At 34.9% G+C, this 17981-nt stretch overlaps 1 protein-coding gene across 1 annotated transcript in view; it reads left to right on the top strand.

Annotated features, from left to right (window-relative positions):
- The window catches only part of LOC149548440 (uncharacterized), a 330750-nt gene that overhangs the window by 253951 nt on the left and 58818 nt on the right, over positions 1-17981 (top strand). The window contains exons 12-18 of the mRNA XM_089792508.1: positions 5689-5797; positions 6020-6062; positions 6198-6378; positions 6610-6680; positions 6824-6917; positions 15648-15854; positions 16083-16292. Of these exons, the coding sequence (XP_089648634.1) occupies positions 5689-5797; positions 6020-6062; positions 6198-6378; positions 6610-6680; positions 6824-6917; positions 15648-15854; positions 16083-16292 (915 nt within the window). The remainder of the gene's footprint in view (positions 1-5688; positions 5798-6019; positions 6063-6197; positions 6379-6609; positions 6681-6823; positions 6918-15647; positions 15855-16082; positions 16293-17981) is intronic.

Here is a 17981-nt window from a genome sequence, read left to right as displayed (position 1 = left end):
AGCTAGGAAGAGGAAAATGTGATTGTAATGATGTTTTTACTTCTAGTTTGACACAAATTATTTACTATTATGCTTCCCGCCATCAGCATTCAGCATGAGAATGTGATTTTGTACCCACTATGCATTTATATATATCTAAAGAACTCATTAGATGCATCTTCTCATTGAAATTTGCAAAAAAATGTATTTTGAATTAAATTTTAGCGGTTTTTTTAGGTTCCCGAGTTTTCCCGAGTTTTTTTTTTATGTGGCCGAGTTTTTCCCGATTAAACTTTTGGGGGGCTCGGCGAGTTTTTGGATTTGGCGAGTTTTCCAACTATGCATTAAGCATTTGCTGGGTACTGCTTTCTTCCATGATTTCTAAAGGACTTAAGCCCTTTCTTGCCCTGTTATAGAATTTAGCCAAAGGATTTATGAATGGAACATTTGGAAACTCTTTACTCATAACCCGTACAGGATGGCAGGGACTTTAGCTCTGATACCATTGTAAAGTGCCTTGACAATTTTTGAAGTTTTATCCTTGTTTTTCTGCCTTAGGAATTTTGTCAAACACTTCCCTTGCAGCCTCAGTTTGCTGATGTTTGTTGTTTTTCTATGATTTTTGAATGCCAACGATATTGATGAATACAAATGATTGCAAAATAACTAATTGGAAATCAAAGTGATATGCAACTTCTTTTTATTATTTTCCAAATGCAAGTAAATGAAATTCTGATGTAAAATGCACACCTACAGCCAAGAGGTATTTTCACAAACACTTGGTATGCATCCTATGACTATGCAATGAGACTTTTTTACAAACATTTGGCATACAAACTGAACAACTGAATTAAGTTGATTTCCCTTCAATACTTCAATGTTCACAATGACTGAATACTTTGGTAACAAAAAGACATATATTACTTGTCAAATGTATCCATCTACAATTGCCAAATGTAAATACTGAAAGAACCTGGAATAAGTAGCTGAGATGACATGCTTTTTGGCTTTGCTTTTTTCGGATTTTCTTTTTTGGACTGCTTTTTCGTTTTTCTTTTTCAGATTGCTTTTTCGGCTCTGCTTTTTCTCTTTGCTTTTTCGGATCTGCTGCGAAAATTGAAACCTTTCTCCTTACCAACTGATGTCAAAAATTATATGCACGGGCTGAACAAAAATCACTAAATATTATCTCCCAATTAATCACAAATGAATTGGCTGAATACCAATTCCTCCACTCCCAACTAGGGTTGATATCTCACAACTGAAATTGGCACCTTAAAGTCTTCAAACCCTCAGGCAAGTATGCAAGCACTAAGGCTCTCAACACAATAGATGAATATACAACTCAAGATGTGTAAAATGACCCCCCAAAGGCTCCTTATAAAGATTTCACAAGCAACTCCAAGAAGCTTCTAGAGGAATCCAACACTTTATTCTTATAAGTGACTTTTTGATATTTTATTATGTCATCACTTTAATATTAAATCAATTAAATATAAAGTTACTTTTTAATATTTCATTGTTTAGTAACCTTATAAGTAATTAATTTAATATATCTTTTCCCACTTACTTTTTCCTTTTTAGCCTCCGAGGAAAATAAAGGCTAAAATAAAATAAGTAGCTGGTGTCTGTCAAAAAGGGGACATTACACAGAATTTATCGACAAATATTTGTAATTGTTTATCTATCAGAGATCCTTTATTCTCAACAAGCACACATAATGCTTCTGATTCAAACTCATTTCTCAAAGCCAAATTTGAGTTTGATAGCTTGTTTTGGAATGGACGATTATAGAGCCATCATCATTTGATTAAGCAACTTAAGGTGGATATAAAAGTTGATCCTTTACTTAGTGGAGAAGCCTTTAGTGTTTTGGTTAGTCGTGATATAGGTAACACTTTACATTAGCATGATGTCATTGGTTTGTTTGATGGCAATTGTGCTATGCATGATGTCACTAATTTGTTTGTTGGCCAACATTATGATATCATCCATAGAAGGCAACAAAGAACCAAAAATTGAAATCGGATCAGAATCGACAAGGCTTACTCGAATAGTGAATCACTTGAATCACTGCTATGAGTCGGCAAAGTGAAAAAAACCCTTGAAATTTAAAGATTTTAACAATTTAAAACGTGTTTCATGCACCCTTTACTGAATATAACTAAAAAACACATCATCAAATAGAAGTTAACATACATAAACAAGAAACCTAATTGATAAATCCGTCACATACGTAAAATGTGAATTGTAGCTTAAGTAAATAAAAATCATGGGATCAGAATGAATCATGACATAGATATATAGATTATAGAATTATAAATGTTGTCAATATTTATAAATTTTCATAACATTGTGAAAGTTTATATAAATATCTCCAAGCTAATATTAATCTCTTACTCGTAAATATATTTGATTTTAAAAAATTTAATAAAGATCAAATTTCTTTTACCTTATAAAACATATATGAAACAATTTCCTCTATGTGTCACTTGTTGAATAGGGCATTGTAATAATGTCAAATGATACTCATGTGCCCTCTAACCCACTTGTGATTAGATATTATCACCAATTATTTTCTTGAACAACTTGTTCTCATTTGCGTCACAAAAACATTCAAGAACTTTGCAAGATAATAGACTATATTTTCAAGATTAATTATTCTGTACACATGGTCAAACTAGATAAATTAGTATGGTGTATCGATCAAGTCGGTTGAACTTGGGATGTGACTCATTATTATTTCCAAATGACATTCCAATCATTGATCTATCTCCATGCTTAACATCGAATAGAAATGCCCAACATTTGGAAGGAGTCACTACTGCAACCTAAAGCTTGCCCAACAAGGTTCAATTACTTTAGCTTTGTTCACACTGGTGAGTTCTCAATATTCTCTAATATTGATAGTCGGTGTCTCTAGTTTCATGGGATCGAATAGTTAAACGCCCTCTATTTACATAACTCCCATATTTTCAACCTTGGTATTGTTCCTGCCACTTTGCTGATTTTGGCATTTGCGCACAAAGCATCCTCACTCATTGCATCTTCTACATTGTATCATTGAGCAGCCCTTTGTGTTGTACTGGATGCAGCTTCGTGGCATGTTGTTATTATTGTTGTTGCCTCTATGTTTATTATTTAGATAGCCTATGGGGAGGCATTGAAGTTAATTTTTGTTGGAGGTGTGGTGGGTGGGGTGGCATGTTTTGCGATCAGAAGTACTTGCACACTTCTTACCTTTAAGTTGTGTGGGCACTCTCTGAGAGCATGTTCGACAACTTGATAGATGTCACAAAATGAATTTTTTTGATAGTTATTCTTTGTATGCCCTTCCTTTCGGCATTCCTTAGACCACAGTTCCCTATCTTCTTTAATTTTTTTTCTCCTTTCATCTCCTTCATCATCCGCATCATGTCTTTATGGAGTGCTTGAATTGTCCTTGATTCTCCTTCCCTTTCTTCGTCACTGCTGCCACCACTTAGTTTCTTTTTATTCCTTGTGGTTTTATCTTCACTCTTGATGTCCATGAGTCGATCACAAGCATCCTTATATGTGGTTGAAGGTACCACCTTCATCTTCCTTCAAATGGAGTGGTTTAGCCCTTCTCTGAACCACCTTTTCTTAAATTCATTTGTCAACTTGTTCCCCAACTTCTCTATTAGTTATTTCAATTTCCCGTGATAGACGTAGACACTCATGTTTCCCTTGGTATGTTATATATTTCTGTTAGCACTTCATCATCATCCCTTGGCAGTTTAAATTCCGCCTCAAAAGCTTTCTTTAATCTATCCATGTTGTTTTTTGTGTGGCTAGGAGATCAATGTACCACTCAATTTCTATGCCTTGCAACATAACTAGAAATACTTTTAGCCAGTAGCCCTCATCTTCATACCTTGCGGCTTCCCAAATAGTTATACATGTTTTACAATGTTGTGGTGGGTCTCCTTCCTCCACAAATTTTGGGAGTTTTTGTTTGTCTAGTGTACTTGTCATCCTTCCTCTCATATTCTTATTTTGGTAGTTTACTCCTTGGAGGTTCCCTCCTCCTTGTTTTGCATGTTCACCTGCAAGAGTATTATTGGGTTGCAAGGTTTCTCCTCCTCTGTCGCCTTCTAATGTATTCTAGTGGAAACGATACTCCCTCCTACCTAGGGTTTTCAGCTCTGTTTGACGTATGGTTACCTTGTAGAAAATGACTAATCCTCTTATGCTTTGTAACATGTTCTCAACAAATCTGCTACTTTTCCTTCTAAGCTTCTCTCTTCGTTTGTGTTGCAAGAATCGTGAATGCTCTGTTTCTCTTGATTCGCTTCCATAACTATCTGTATCCTCACCGTGTCTTGTGGTGCTAGTGGTTCTTTCCTCTCTAATGGCACTTCCACTTGGGAAGCTTTCTTGTTTATATTCGTTACAGGTGACATAATTTTGTTGGTATTCTTGGGCAAGAATTTTCAATCTTCGCCACCTTTCCTCATATTGGTGTATCAACAAGGAACACCTTGCCACCTCCTCACTGTCTTTCGAGTATGTTTCCTTTTGGAGTCTCCTATCTTTATTGGGAAGGAGGAGCATTAATTGTTGAACTAGACGTTCCTTCTGTAGTTCTTTGTTTCTTTTAGCTCCTCCACCGTAGATTCATTCTACGGTTGCATGTGTCCCTTGGCTCTTCCTGCTGTGAATCCTTTGGTAAAATTTTTGTAGTACTTGTTGCCTTTTTCGTTCCCTTTGGGTTTCTTCTCTTTGCTCCTCAACTTCTAGCAGCCTTCGTGCAAGCAGTCTTGGAAGACTCTCGAGGAGGTCGTACATAGTCTCATTCACCATGAGTTTGGCTCATACCTTGTTGGTGAGGAGAGCCCTTTGCTCGGCCTACCGTCAGACGTACTCTTCTACACATGCACAAGATCTTGTGTCAATTGATCCTACCTCATGACTTACTCCTCCTCATTGTCGCTATCAGTTATCATTGTTTGCTGGTTGATGGGTCAGTCCATCATGCTTCTATCTTCCCCCGTCTTTTCAAATCTTGGGTTCATATTTAGGCGACAACACCAAAAATGTTTCTCTCAATATGGCAGAGTTTGCTGCCAAGTACAGAACTTACGTACTCAATGTAGTTTACAATATTATCACAGCATTCATACTACTAAATGAAACAGTACACACAAATGGTAGAATATATCTTTATTGATTGTACCAAAGAGTTTACATTACCAATACCAATGATATCCAGATTTACCATGTCCTTTCACATTTTCTAAGATCCTTACATATAGGGCTCGGGTTTGTTACGAGAGCCAACTGTCGCCATCCTTGGTAGATGAATTTTCCTAACGACTAGTTAACATACTTTATTTTACAAAATTACTATCTACAAATGTTAACATGTTTAAGTCCCCTTAAGACTAGGCCCCTTCAGAAAAATAAAACACAATGAAGAAATGGATTGGAAATACTAACCATATTTTGGTAACGTTCTGGATGCATCTGTTTGAGGTGTTAGACTTATACCTTACTGATACTATAAATTGTAGCATGGATTGAGTTTGAGCATGTTTATGGATTTGAGTGGAACCAATAGAGAAATTGATATTTTTAAATCTGTTGTTTATTATCTGTTATGTTACTGTTTATATGTCAGGTGTGATGAATAGTGTTTTCTAATGGGATAATAGAGAACTGTTGATAATTTAATGTTTACTCTCTCAGACGAAGAAACTACTAGAGAAACATTTTGATACTCTTCCAGTACATGGCTTGGGTAAATTTCATTCTGCAAACTGGTGGAAGGCACTTGGAGACCAGCTAATTAGTCTTGGTATTTGTGGTTCCTTTCTTTCTACTTTTTAAAATTTTACTTTACTTTTAGCTTCTTTGACAGCTCTTGATATTTCTAAGATTGTTTATTCCATCTAAGAGAACATATTCATAATATATAGCACCAAAGAATAACATACTACTTGAAAACATGTTACTGACTGAAGTTTTTATTTTTGGTCCTTCAAGTTCCATTACCTGATGGTTTTCCAGTGTGGTGCAGGTTACTTAACTGAGAGAGTGAATGATATATTCAGGATTGTTAGGTCTGATTAATTTTTAGAAATAGAACTTCCTTCTGCCATTATTTGGAACTGTAGCTGGTAATAAATTGTTCATTTGGTTGATAAGATTGATTACATTTCATTCTCTGCGTGTTTATTTATTGTGTTCTTTATCAGTGTTAGTCACCAAGGTCAAAGTTTTCTTCGGTTGGCCAGCAATGTCAATCAACCCCCACTTAAATTACCAGTAACCCATGAGATGCTTTCCGAGGAAAGTCAGAAGAGTGGATTAAATATAAACAAAATCAATGGTGACCTGGAGAATTTATCTACCTTTGAAGGTCAACAGTTTTCAGAGGTTAGGCTTTAACACAAGAATGAATTACGTAAGAATTAATAGTCTTCCAGGATGTGTTCTTTCAATTTTTATTATGTTTGTTTTATACTAAATTTGCATAAACTAGTATTCTTAACTTTTTCAATTTTTTGGTTGTGAAATCAAGTTCTTTTCTTAATATGTGATTTGTATCCCAAGGTTGATATTAATGGAGAATAAATTGCTTTTGACAATTATGCATGTTACTCCCAGACGGAAGTGGAACTTTACAATCTTCTTTTAGGGTTCAGGACTGAGCTTGCACGAAGAGAATCTACAGCTCCGTAAGTGGTTAAATGCTAGAATATTGTTGATGTTTTGAATATATTCCTTTAGGTATTAGCAAAATTCTAGCTAAGGATTGTCCCAATATATCACCATTAGTAATCTCTAACACATTTAATCTCTTATTTTGTTTTTCCTCCAGATATGCAATTTGTAGTGAAGAGACGCTCCAAAAAATGGCAAAGCTTCGACCATCAACTAAAGCTAGGCTGGGTAACATTGATGGTGTTAATCAGGTGAAAACATATGATATATTTGTTTCAAAGAAAATATGATCTATCAGATACATTGTCATTTTACCTTTGTGGACTACTTACATCATCAAATATAAAAATTCTTGGCTTGAAGGTTTGAAACATTGTCCCAATGTGCTCAGTATGGATATGCTTACAATCAACTAATGCGTAAAAAGGCAATTGCTTGATACGAGCAGGTCCAAAAGGATTATATATAAAAATTGATGAATGCCTTTATAAACATTTCTAATGGAATGATAGTTTACATTGAAAATGGCAGGACTCATGTACCTTCATATTGCCTTCTTTTCTTATATTAACCACACCAACTTATTATTGTCTTTACTAATCATTGCTTTCAAGGCTTGGGTTGTTATCAATTTGTTTGCCTACTTGGTTATCACGAACTGCTGCCTGAAGATATCAATCATTAGTTGGCATGACCAAATTATAATATCAATATATGATTGATCAGAAAATTCTTTGGTTTCTGCTATTTATCGACAATGCTTCACATCAAATAACAGCTGCCACTTTAGCCGAATTGGGGTTATCATAGTCCCCTGCCACGTTTTCTTAGATCATTGGTTGGACAGTATAGTCAATCTATTTTCCTTGACGATTGATCACTATAATCATTATTCACAATTGTTGATTGCCATATTCCATGTTATAAGTTAGAACTTTCATTCCACTAACTTTGCGTTGTTGATAATCTGTCTTTTATATTTGAAGAATATAATAAACATATCAGATGGGAATATCCAATTGACTGAACAATTATCTTTCACTTCACTCTCATCTATTTTAATTGCAATCCTTTTAAATACACAGTATATTAGCATTGATGAATCATCTATTAATCTCCACTGCCCTGATTATTAGCTTAGATTATGTGTAAGAACTCTTGCTAGCTCTAACTCTGACAATTGCCAAATCACTTCACTTTTAAATGTTTGACATTTTGTCAACACTTTGCATGAAACCTCCATCTTGCTGGCTTTTTATTTTCGGATTGTTTTTGCTTTATCGGAATGGTCCCAAATGAAGTTCAAATGCTTGCAAGTGATTGTGAAGATATCTAGGCGAAGAACTAAATGCAAATGTAATTTTTTTTGTCTTTTTGAATGCATCCATATTATTTCCACTTGTAAAATGTGCACCTACAGCTAATGGAAATTTTTACAAACACAGCATGCAAACTAACATGTCGATTTTGAGTAACATTAAATCAAACGTATGGCATGCATTTTTTATTGGGCACAAAGACTTTCAGCTAGCCTTTGACTTGGTGTTGGTTTATTGGTATCACCGTTGTCAGCTTTTAGACAGAAGTATAGTTAGAGATTTCACCTTGCCTTTTACTCGCTCCACGGGTAAGTGGATTCTTTCCTAAAATTGGAAAGAATATTGGTAACACCCTGTTGATGTCAATTTTGTACCACTACATAACATATAGCAATTGAATACTTGATATGGAATATCAAACACTGAACCCTCTCTTGAAAAGTAAATACTCATGAAGAACATGAGGAAAACTCCAAAGTTCCTTACACCTGTGGATACTAACTTAGTTATATTAATGTGATTTGTTGGACTTGTTCCTTTTCTCCTTGATCACTTTCACTTTCAACTACTCCTACCACTAATTTCTTACTGCTCTACTAGTACTCCTATGAATGAAGAAATTAGCAAATGGTCGGGGATCCAACCAAACGAAAGCTTGCCAGCGGCACTACCTCCATTGGTGCAATGATTATAAGGGATACTCTTAGGATTTTCACACTAACACCTATCTTCCAATCCAACTTGAAGTACAAGCGGAAAGATGAAATGCAAGTAGAACTTGGGAGCGATCGGACTAGATTACCACACAAGGCTTCCTAACAAGTCGCTAGGATGCTAGTGGCCTAATATATAGATCCCTATCAAACATTCACTAACATCATCATACAAATAGCCATCTACTTCTACTCTAACAACATGAAATGAAATCCTACTTTAATTTGAGAGATGAGAAGAAACATGCAATACACCAAAATAATCATGTATATCCACCATGCAAGCCACAACAATGAATAAAGAACAATTTTGATAGTATTTTGGCAACAATTCTCCAACATAACTCTCTTTACAAATGAGAATAAAATGGCCTTATATAGAGGCTCAAAATTTTGAGTGGCCAAGATCAAACCTTACAAACCCTAATTAGGGTTACCATCATTCAACCAATTACATGAGGGCACCAACTTTGTGGGCCAATGAGAAAATTACAATAATTTGTCAGCCAATGAGAACATAGGACACTTAGCATGATTTGATTGCATGCACAGGAAATTGCCACCTCATCAACCTTATCTTATAAATTTATTTAATATTTGAGATGAGGTGAAGCCTTGGATGCTTGAGCTCGTCCTTGCCTTCCTTAACCTTCCTATCTGAATTTAGTTTGCACGAATAGCCAAGCCTTGCCTAGCCTCAAATATTTTCATATCACTTCCTCCCAATTTGCTCTTACTTGAAATTCACTCTTCCTTGAGATTCACTTTTCAATTTTCACCGCCTCTAAATCAAATATAAGAGGTAGGACCCCATATAGAATTGTTTTTGATTTTGCATTATCCTAAGTTGCAACTCTAAATCTTCACTTATAATTCTAGCCCAACCAAATTTTCTCTTTCCATTTTCAATTTCATCAATAAAATAGTACATCCAGTTCTCAAATTACATGCCTTGAGCCATGCCCATGATTCGACTGAGAAGCACAATAAGGTTGCCAAATTTAGACTTGAAATTTGATCAAGTGAGCTTTGATGGCTTGGTAACTCCCCTCTTGCCTGTGTAACCAATTCTGCTTTAAATGAATGAAGTAAGCATCTTGATTATCCTGAAAGAACTTGGTCGCCTGATCCATGAAAGATCCTTGATGGATGCCCTTGCTAATTTGTTGTAGTTTTTAAATTAATAAACTATATTTTCCTGTGATTTCTTTGATGGTCTTTGATGAATAGACAGAAGTTGCAGAAGGTTTTGTTTTTGTTTCGTGTTTTTCGATAGTTTTCACAATAGTAATGAATAATGAACAATAAACATGAAAGGAGACTGAAAATAAATAAGAGCATAGAGCCAAATCAGAATTGCTATCAATCGTACTAGGCAGATTTCTGATTTATAAAACCAAATAATAAATCCAATGCAGTTCCAAGGAGCTTACATCCAACAATGATGCCAAACTGGATGGTGAATAATGAACATGAATCAAGGATACATCTGAGGCTGAATACAAGCATTCCCTATATTCCACATGGGGTGTACTAGTTGCAAATGGTGGCCCTAAGACTGCAAGGATCACGTCCCAGCTAAAAGAATCAATCTGCAACCCTAAAACCATAAATCTGCAACCTGAATCCACAATAAAGAATGGCGTACTCTATCCCTGATAGCAACGCACACTGTCTGAAGAATCCAATGCCAATAACTGCTGAGGGCTACGTCCCAGCCAATCCAGAACCTGGGGTTTGCGTCCCGGATGAAGAATTGCCCTCTCAGAGCCAATTCACAAAAACAAGTTTTTTCAATATGCAAAAGATAATAAGAAATTAGGTCTCCATCTCCTTAAAATCCCCTTCCAACTATAAATCGAACCCTTGAGGGAAATTACACTTTGCCCTTTAAATAAAATATAATAAAATAACATTTTCCCAATTAAAGTCGTCCATGCTATAGGAAAAACATTACTTTATTAAAATTCCATAGCTGAAGGCACCAAAAAGTCTACAAATAGTTAAAATCATGTATGATAATTCGAGACCTTTCCAACGAGCTATAACACATAGGTGTACCTGATCAACTGAAGCCAGAATCCGCTTATTACTCCAAAATGGTTATATTATTAACCTTATTTTAATTTATTTAATCACCAACTTAGGAAATATTTAAATATATTAAAACATTTTCCAAATGGTCCCAAAATGACCAATCAAACATGAATCTAACCTTGTCACCTGTCTGTGACTGATGCCGGACAAGATGGGTCAACTGGCAGTCCATCCCTAAAATCTAGGGATGCTCCTAAAAAGTAGGAGACAGCCCCAATCAACCAAAATCGAATCCCAATGACTCTCTCCTACTGTGTGCACCTCTGAGAGAACTGTCACTGAACTGGGAGTTCCTCCTAAAAAATAGGAATGCCTCCTAAAAAATAGGAGATGCACTCTAAGTCTCCAAAATGTTCGCCGAGGTCTCCAAATTCCTCCTAGACCACTCCTAGTCAATCCCTACAAATTAGGAATCCCTCCTAAATTGTAGGAAACTGTTGTCTACTGCTCAAAACTACTTGGGAAGCTCATGCATGACTCTCAAAGCCCTTGGGTTGGTTCCCTCTGCACTCTGCTAGCCTATGGGAACTAGATAATAGATCAACCCTGCTAGAAATGTTGTCACTAAGGAAGGGTAGAAATTGGGGACATGACAATCCATCATTACCATTGTCATGCCTTTCAAATGTACCATGTTCATTGTGTCGATTGTTGGTGTCACTTACTGACCTCACTTTCGAGAAGAAGGTGGTCTTAGACATCATGTCTTCCTTGTCTTTTTTGGTATTTGTTCCCTTTGGGTTCTTGCTTGTACTAACATCCACCATCCTAAACAGTTATTTCTGCCTCTTCGTTCTAACTGATATGGACTACACTTATCAATCTCCAAACTTCTTTCTATCGATGGAATCTAGCTTATTCCTGTCTCTCCAAATCCCATCTCTACACTTATCAATCTCCAAACTTCAATCCTAGGGGTGGGAATAATAGTTATTTATGCCTGTCAAGTGTCCTATCATGAAATCTACACTTATATCTCCCAGCTTATCATGAAATCTACTTTAGGATGGACTACACTTATATCTCCCAACTTTAATCCTAGGATGGTCTAGCTTATTTCTACCTGTCAAGTGTCCTATCATGAAATCTACACTTATATCTCCCAACTTCAATCTATCAATGGAGATGATAACGTGATGGATGAATAGTGCAAGAAGAAGATAAGGGAAATGAACCAAGCAAGAACAAGGAATAAAATCTGCCTTTAAAACCAATTTTCACCTCTAAAAATGAATGAAAATCTTATCTTAAATCTGCCTTCTACCAATAATTGGGCCTCTTCAAGTTCAGATCTGATCTCAGAAAATTCAGTCCTCCTTGCAAATAATGAATCTCTAGCGAAAATCAAGATTCACCAACCTTGTCTCTCTTGAAAATTCTCGAATATGCAAAATCAGATCTCATGCAAATTCTACCTCCTTCTGAAATTCGCCTAGCTCTATAAAAATCAGACTTTTCAAGACAACCTTGCTGCCCTTTAACCAATTTCAAACCTTCAAAATCGCCCAGCTAGGGCAAAAAAAAATCAGTGCCCTAGGAAGAAATCTCAATCCCCCCAAGCAAAAATCAGAAACCTCCAAAATTCTGCCCTCAAAATTGCACCTCTGTTGCAAATTTGGGTCTGCACTTTAGAACTCTGCCATACTGCAAATTTTGGCCAACTAGGGCAGAAAATTGCCCCCTAAAAGTCTGAATTGCTGTCTCCAAAATTCACCCAGCTAGGGCAGAAAAAAAATCTGCTCCTCACAAAAAAAACGCCCCTCAAAGGAAGAAAGTCACTACCCACGAGGACGAAAATTGCTGCCAAAATCGGAGATCAGACCTCACAATCAACCATGCTTGCCCTCCAAACAAATTTGCTACTCTATAAAATGGAAGTTGGAATGAGAAATGAAGAGGAGGAGCCTCTTCTTATACCAAACTTTTGCCTCCTTGAATAGGGCCTACCTGCATTGGAGGGAAATAAAATAAAATAAGAGGTTTAAATTAGCCAAATCCAAAACTACCATAACCCCTAAAATTGAAATTAAAAAAAAATCATGTAGGCCTCTAATATAGCTTTAAACCTTTCCCATTGTGGAACTAATAATTTACCTTGAATTTCACACCTCTTAGGCTTTAAAATACATTGAATTTAACACACAAAGGGGGCCAAATTAAATTTCCAAATTACAAATACAAAAATATGATTTTAATTTCAATTTCACTTCCTTTAAAAATTTTGAAATCTCCTTTTAGGCACTTAAATATTAACTTAATTAAATTTTGCACTTCAACTCAATTCCAATTTTTTGCGATACAATTTCAATTTGAAATTAAATTAAATTCTTATTTGGCAATTCAGTTTCATTCAAAATTCAATTCCACCATTAAAAAAATTCTTTTCACCATCAAAGTTTTTTTATATTTCCAAAACAACTAAGTCCACAAATTCATTTTGAAAATGCTCAAGCTTATACAATCATATCAAATTTTCAAAGATCCAAGTCCAAAATTTGCAAATTTGCCCTATCAAATATTATTTGAACCATCGAAAAAATAATGTTGTTGAATTTTGTTTGGCCTAAGGACAAAATTCCATGTTCTGGAAAATCAAATTTAGCACCAAGTGAAAATAAACCGAATCTCTCCTAGAGACCAAGACGTCCAAGGTGTAAAATTACCAATTCGAAACCTTTGGACAAATTCGAAAATTCACTAAGGCAAACAAAGACTTACAACAGCCGCGAAATTTGCCAAGGCCTGCCTGAAAAAGGGGGGATACCCAAAGTTTTGGGGCAATGGTGTGAAAACTTCACAACACACCCCTTTGACAAAATCTCTCCACTTCTTGCTTACCTTGGGTTGATCCAAGGAACGGTGAGAAGGGGGAGCCTTCCCTTTAAGGTAGGAGAGACTTTATCTCATATGCTGTGGTTGGTCAACCTGTTTTGCAACTGGTTTTTACCCAAAACTGTCGGTTGCAAATATCCACCTAACAAAATGAAGTCATAGCTAATTGCACAATTTCAATGGATCTTTGACCAATTCAAAGTGCTCAGATTAGAAGAATTTACAATTCTCCAGGCAAATGTTGGAACTTGTGAACAATCCTCGGAGGCTTCTCAAAAACAAGCAATTTTATCCATTGACATAATGAATCAATTTCTCCTCTTCAGATTTTATAACTCCTTTGTAACAAATCAATCCGCAAGGCTTCGTAAATAAAATTCTTTAATTCCTTAAAGACATTTTCTTTTTGATGCAAAGTTGACTTTTGATTAAATTAATTAAATCCTCCAACTTTGGCCCCAACTCTCATAATACAATCAATAATTATTAATAATGCCTTTTTAGTTTCCCATGTTGACTTAGGAGAATAAATAAATAGATCCCCTCATTATGGCATTCATTTAATACACTTATAAAGTCAATTGGCCCATTTAGAGATTCTATAAAAGCCTTTAATGATTAATTATTAATAAAGAATTCTTCATTAAGATTAATACCTTAAGTCTTGAGCCAATAAACTTATTCCACTTAATCAACTGCTGAACTCTCCTAATACCAAGTCCAGGTGCACTACCAAAAATAGCAACATGGAATAATTGACTTACTATAAATTATAATCTCTCGAACTGAGCCAACTAACGTATGAGTCAATCATTATGTAGACCATGAGTTAGGGTGCTCCTACCAGATATAGGAACTCCTCGACAATGACTTATTATACATAGTAAGTCTTTGAATAACTACTTGCTTCAATGATACTGAATGTCAAAACTGCCACAAAGTTGTTCAAGTGCCTTGCTAAAGATAGAACTTCTTACTTCCCTAAAATAGACACTTACTATAAATATTAATTGTGCCAAATTGATCCAAACAAAGAGCAATCCTTAACATTCTAGACCTGTGGACTGGGAATTAGCCTTTGGTTCTATCAACTACAACCCCCCTAACCATCTAATTTAGCTTGTGAGGGCCACTAATAGGCTAACCCAAACCACCAACCATGGTGAGCTAAAATGGGGATATGACATTTCATGAACATGCTCAACTTGCACAGGGTGCCTTCTATCCACTTGTCTGGTCAAAGCTTTCAGATTGACATTTAGATCGTCTCAGTTTTATCCTTGTGTACACATCTTAAGTCATAGGACACGTCGAATTTCATCCATAAAGTTCAAATTTCAGCAAATTTTTACCCTTTCTGACCTTCATCCAAATTTTATGATATTTAATATAATATTGTTATTTAAAATAATTTTATTTAATTTTAAAATAACATTGAGTTATTTAGTTTAATATTTTAGCTATGTCATTTGTTTCGACAATTTTGTCAATAGATTACTTATATTTAAAAATAAATAAATTTATAAAAGGTAAATATAATGTCGAATTTTTTTTTCAAACTTTTACCCATTACCTCTATGTCCATTATTGACTGAGTGACAGACGTGAATAAAATCCATTATTTTGTATTTGTTTGTACATTAGAAAGAAAACGATATTTCTTCTAGCCATTTCACATTTTGATCTTTAGGTTGTTTGATATGCATTTATTTTTCTTTGCAAACTGGTTTCTCTCTTTTGGTCTTGCTTGTCAAGGGATAATGCTCATCTTTCATTGTTTTAAATTATCAATCACCTTTAGTTTTCTGTTTTTATGCTTGTGCAATTATCATAAATAGCAATTAATACTCTTATTTAAAACCTCTATTTTCATCAGAAAGTAAAAGAATCTAAGTAGTAGATACCTGTAAGTATAGCATATCTTCCTTGAAGATGAATAATGAAATAAATACTATATAATCCACTGTATTTTATTGGTTCTTTCCTGACTGGAGTCTGTAACCTTGTTTAATGATTGAAGCACCTCCTAATGAGGCATGGTGATCACATCCTTCAAGCTGTAAAACAATTCTCAGAAAGATTAAAGCTTCATTTGGATGGGGAGCTCCCTGCACAACCAAGTATTTCAAGGGTACCTTCTGGCAGAACAGAATGCAAAATTGCCCCTGCGAAGATGGAAGCTTGGAAGATGTGGCAGGAGGGTGGTCTTTCTTTTTCTCAGATTGCTGTAAGATCATTTGAGAAAATATTTTAATGGAGAGATTCATAGAAATCTATTTTGTAGGTTGTAAATGCATCATTGTGTAATTTGATGGTTTAATCTTCAACTACCTGTGGTTAAATATACTTATTGGGAAACTGTTGTGAATGTCATCTTAGAAGTATATCTAGATTATGTATTTTAACTCTTTTTAGTTCATGCACATGCTTACAAGACTGGCTGTTATTTGGTTAGAACTTGCCCGAGAGGCCTGCTCCTGTCAAAGACTCAACAGTCATCGACTATATACTTGAAGTTGCAAAGGCGGGATATGAGATAGAGTGGACACGGCTTTTAAAAGAATGTGGATTTACTCAAAAAATTGCAAAAGAAATTCAAGCTGGCATTGACAAGGCAGGTTCAAAAGAGAAGTTGAAGCCTATAAAAGAACAAGTACCAGAATTTGTAAGTTTTCTCGTCTGTTTAATGATAATATCATTTTATTTTCAGGTTTCCAAGAATCATTTGCTTCTTCTAATGTATTAATCTTGGTTTCTGTTTAGTTACATGCCTAGTTGGATAACTAATATGTTTTACCCAATGCTTATATTATTTTGTTGACTGTTTACAGTTGTTTTCAATTATACAGCATTTAGCATTGCAATTCAACTTTTCTTATGTTACTATGCATTGTGCCGGAGTAACCATACCTTTATCACTGTAATTCATACGTACTGGTCCTTGCAACTCTTGGGTGTGCCCTTGATTCTCTTAATATCCCAGGTTACAAGCTACCCAACTGTCTAAAATACTATAATCACAAAATTATTTTATTTAGAAGAGCACAACTAACAATCTTAATAGGCCATGCTACTGAGCTACTAGCATAGCTCACCATGCCCATTGCTTATTTTCAATTTTGAATAGGTATACGGTATACTAGCCTATCTGATATATTACATCATGATTCGTTTGATGTTTTGAATTATGAAGTACAGGTCGTATCTTGTATTTTCTGATTATGCTATGCATATTTTATAAATATTAAGATTTGGCAATTTATCATTGAGCCATTTTGCTTTGTATAGACCTCAGATCCGTTTCCAACCCAAACCTGGTTTAGGATCTGTTAGTTTTTTTATGATCAGAAATGAGACAAAGTAGTAATAACAGATACAAATGGACACAACAAATTATCCTGGGAAAACCGTCCAACTTGACGGAGAAAAAACCAGCCACAAATATATCAGTTATATATTTAATGAAAGAGCAGAAGACTGCTTTACAAATTCCCCAAACAATAGGTTAAAGTAAAGTGGTGATCATAGCACTTATCAATATGCAAGCAATAATAAATTCCTTAGTATCGATCTCTCTCAGAACAAAGAGAAGACCTTTTGTTGTCTTGACGTTATAACATAAAGACAGTTGTCTTGCCCCTTCATTGCCTTGACTCTACACAATGAGGTGACATCATGTGAACTTTTGCCACAACACTATAAAATTATTTATTCAATACAAATATAAGAGGGAAAGATAACTGCCATGGAGTCTTTAACATGACACCCACAATAGCTATATCCGTTTGTGAAAAGAGTTTACCACTTGTGATATCCCCACTTTGTGAATATAATTTAATAATAAATAAATAAAAGGATCAAATAACTAAATGATATTGAAATACAAACTAAATAATTTGTCATCATGATGACCCCTATAGAGTTCATATAATATTATTTTAATTATATTATAATATTGCATATATTAAAATAAAATAAAATAAAATAAACAACTAAATAATTATATGTATATAATACATAATATATAATATAAATGTAATAAACTTTATTATAATTTAACTTAAAATATGGGGATGCTTACTAAGGGCATATAAATCAAATGTTTATTCATGAACTAACTAACAGGGTAAGAAAACAAGATCAACACTCTTAATATTTGTGTGGGGAAGGACGATCAAAATCATACAAAGGAGTCAACAGGTAGAGGTCAACAATAATCGAATGCTCATTGTGAATGCCGTATCGAACTAGTAATTCCATTATTAACAATTACCTATGCAGTGGGAAAGAACAACAAATCCATGACACCAACCAACTATTGATCGATTCAGAAAATCAGTATTGATCTACATTT

The sequence above is a fragment of the Cupressus sempervirens genome, chromosome 7, assembly GCF_028749045.1.
Source record: "Cupressus sempervirens isolate cs-2001-9-10 chromosome 7, ASM2874904v1, whole genome shotgun sequence".
Taxonomy (NCBI): Eukaryota; Viridiplantae; Streptophyta; class Pinopsida; order Cupressales; family Cupressaceae; genus Cupressus; species Cupressus sempervirens.
The sequence above is the reverse complement of the archived record's forward strand: the minus strand, read 5'-3'. Positions and strand labels throughout refer to the sequence as shown.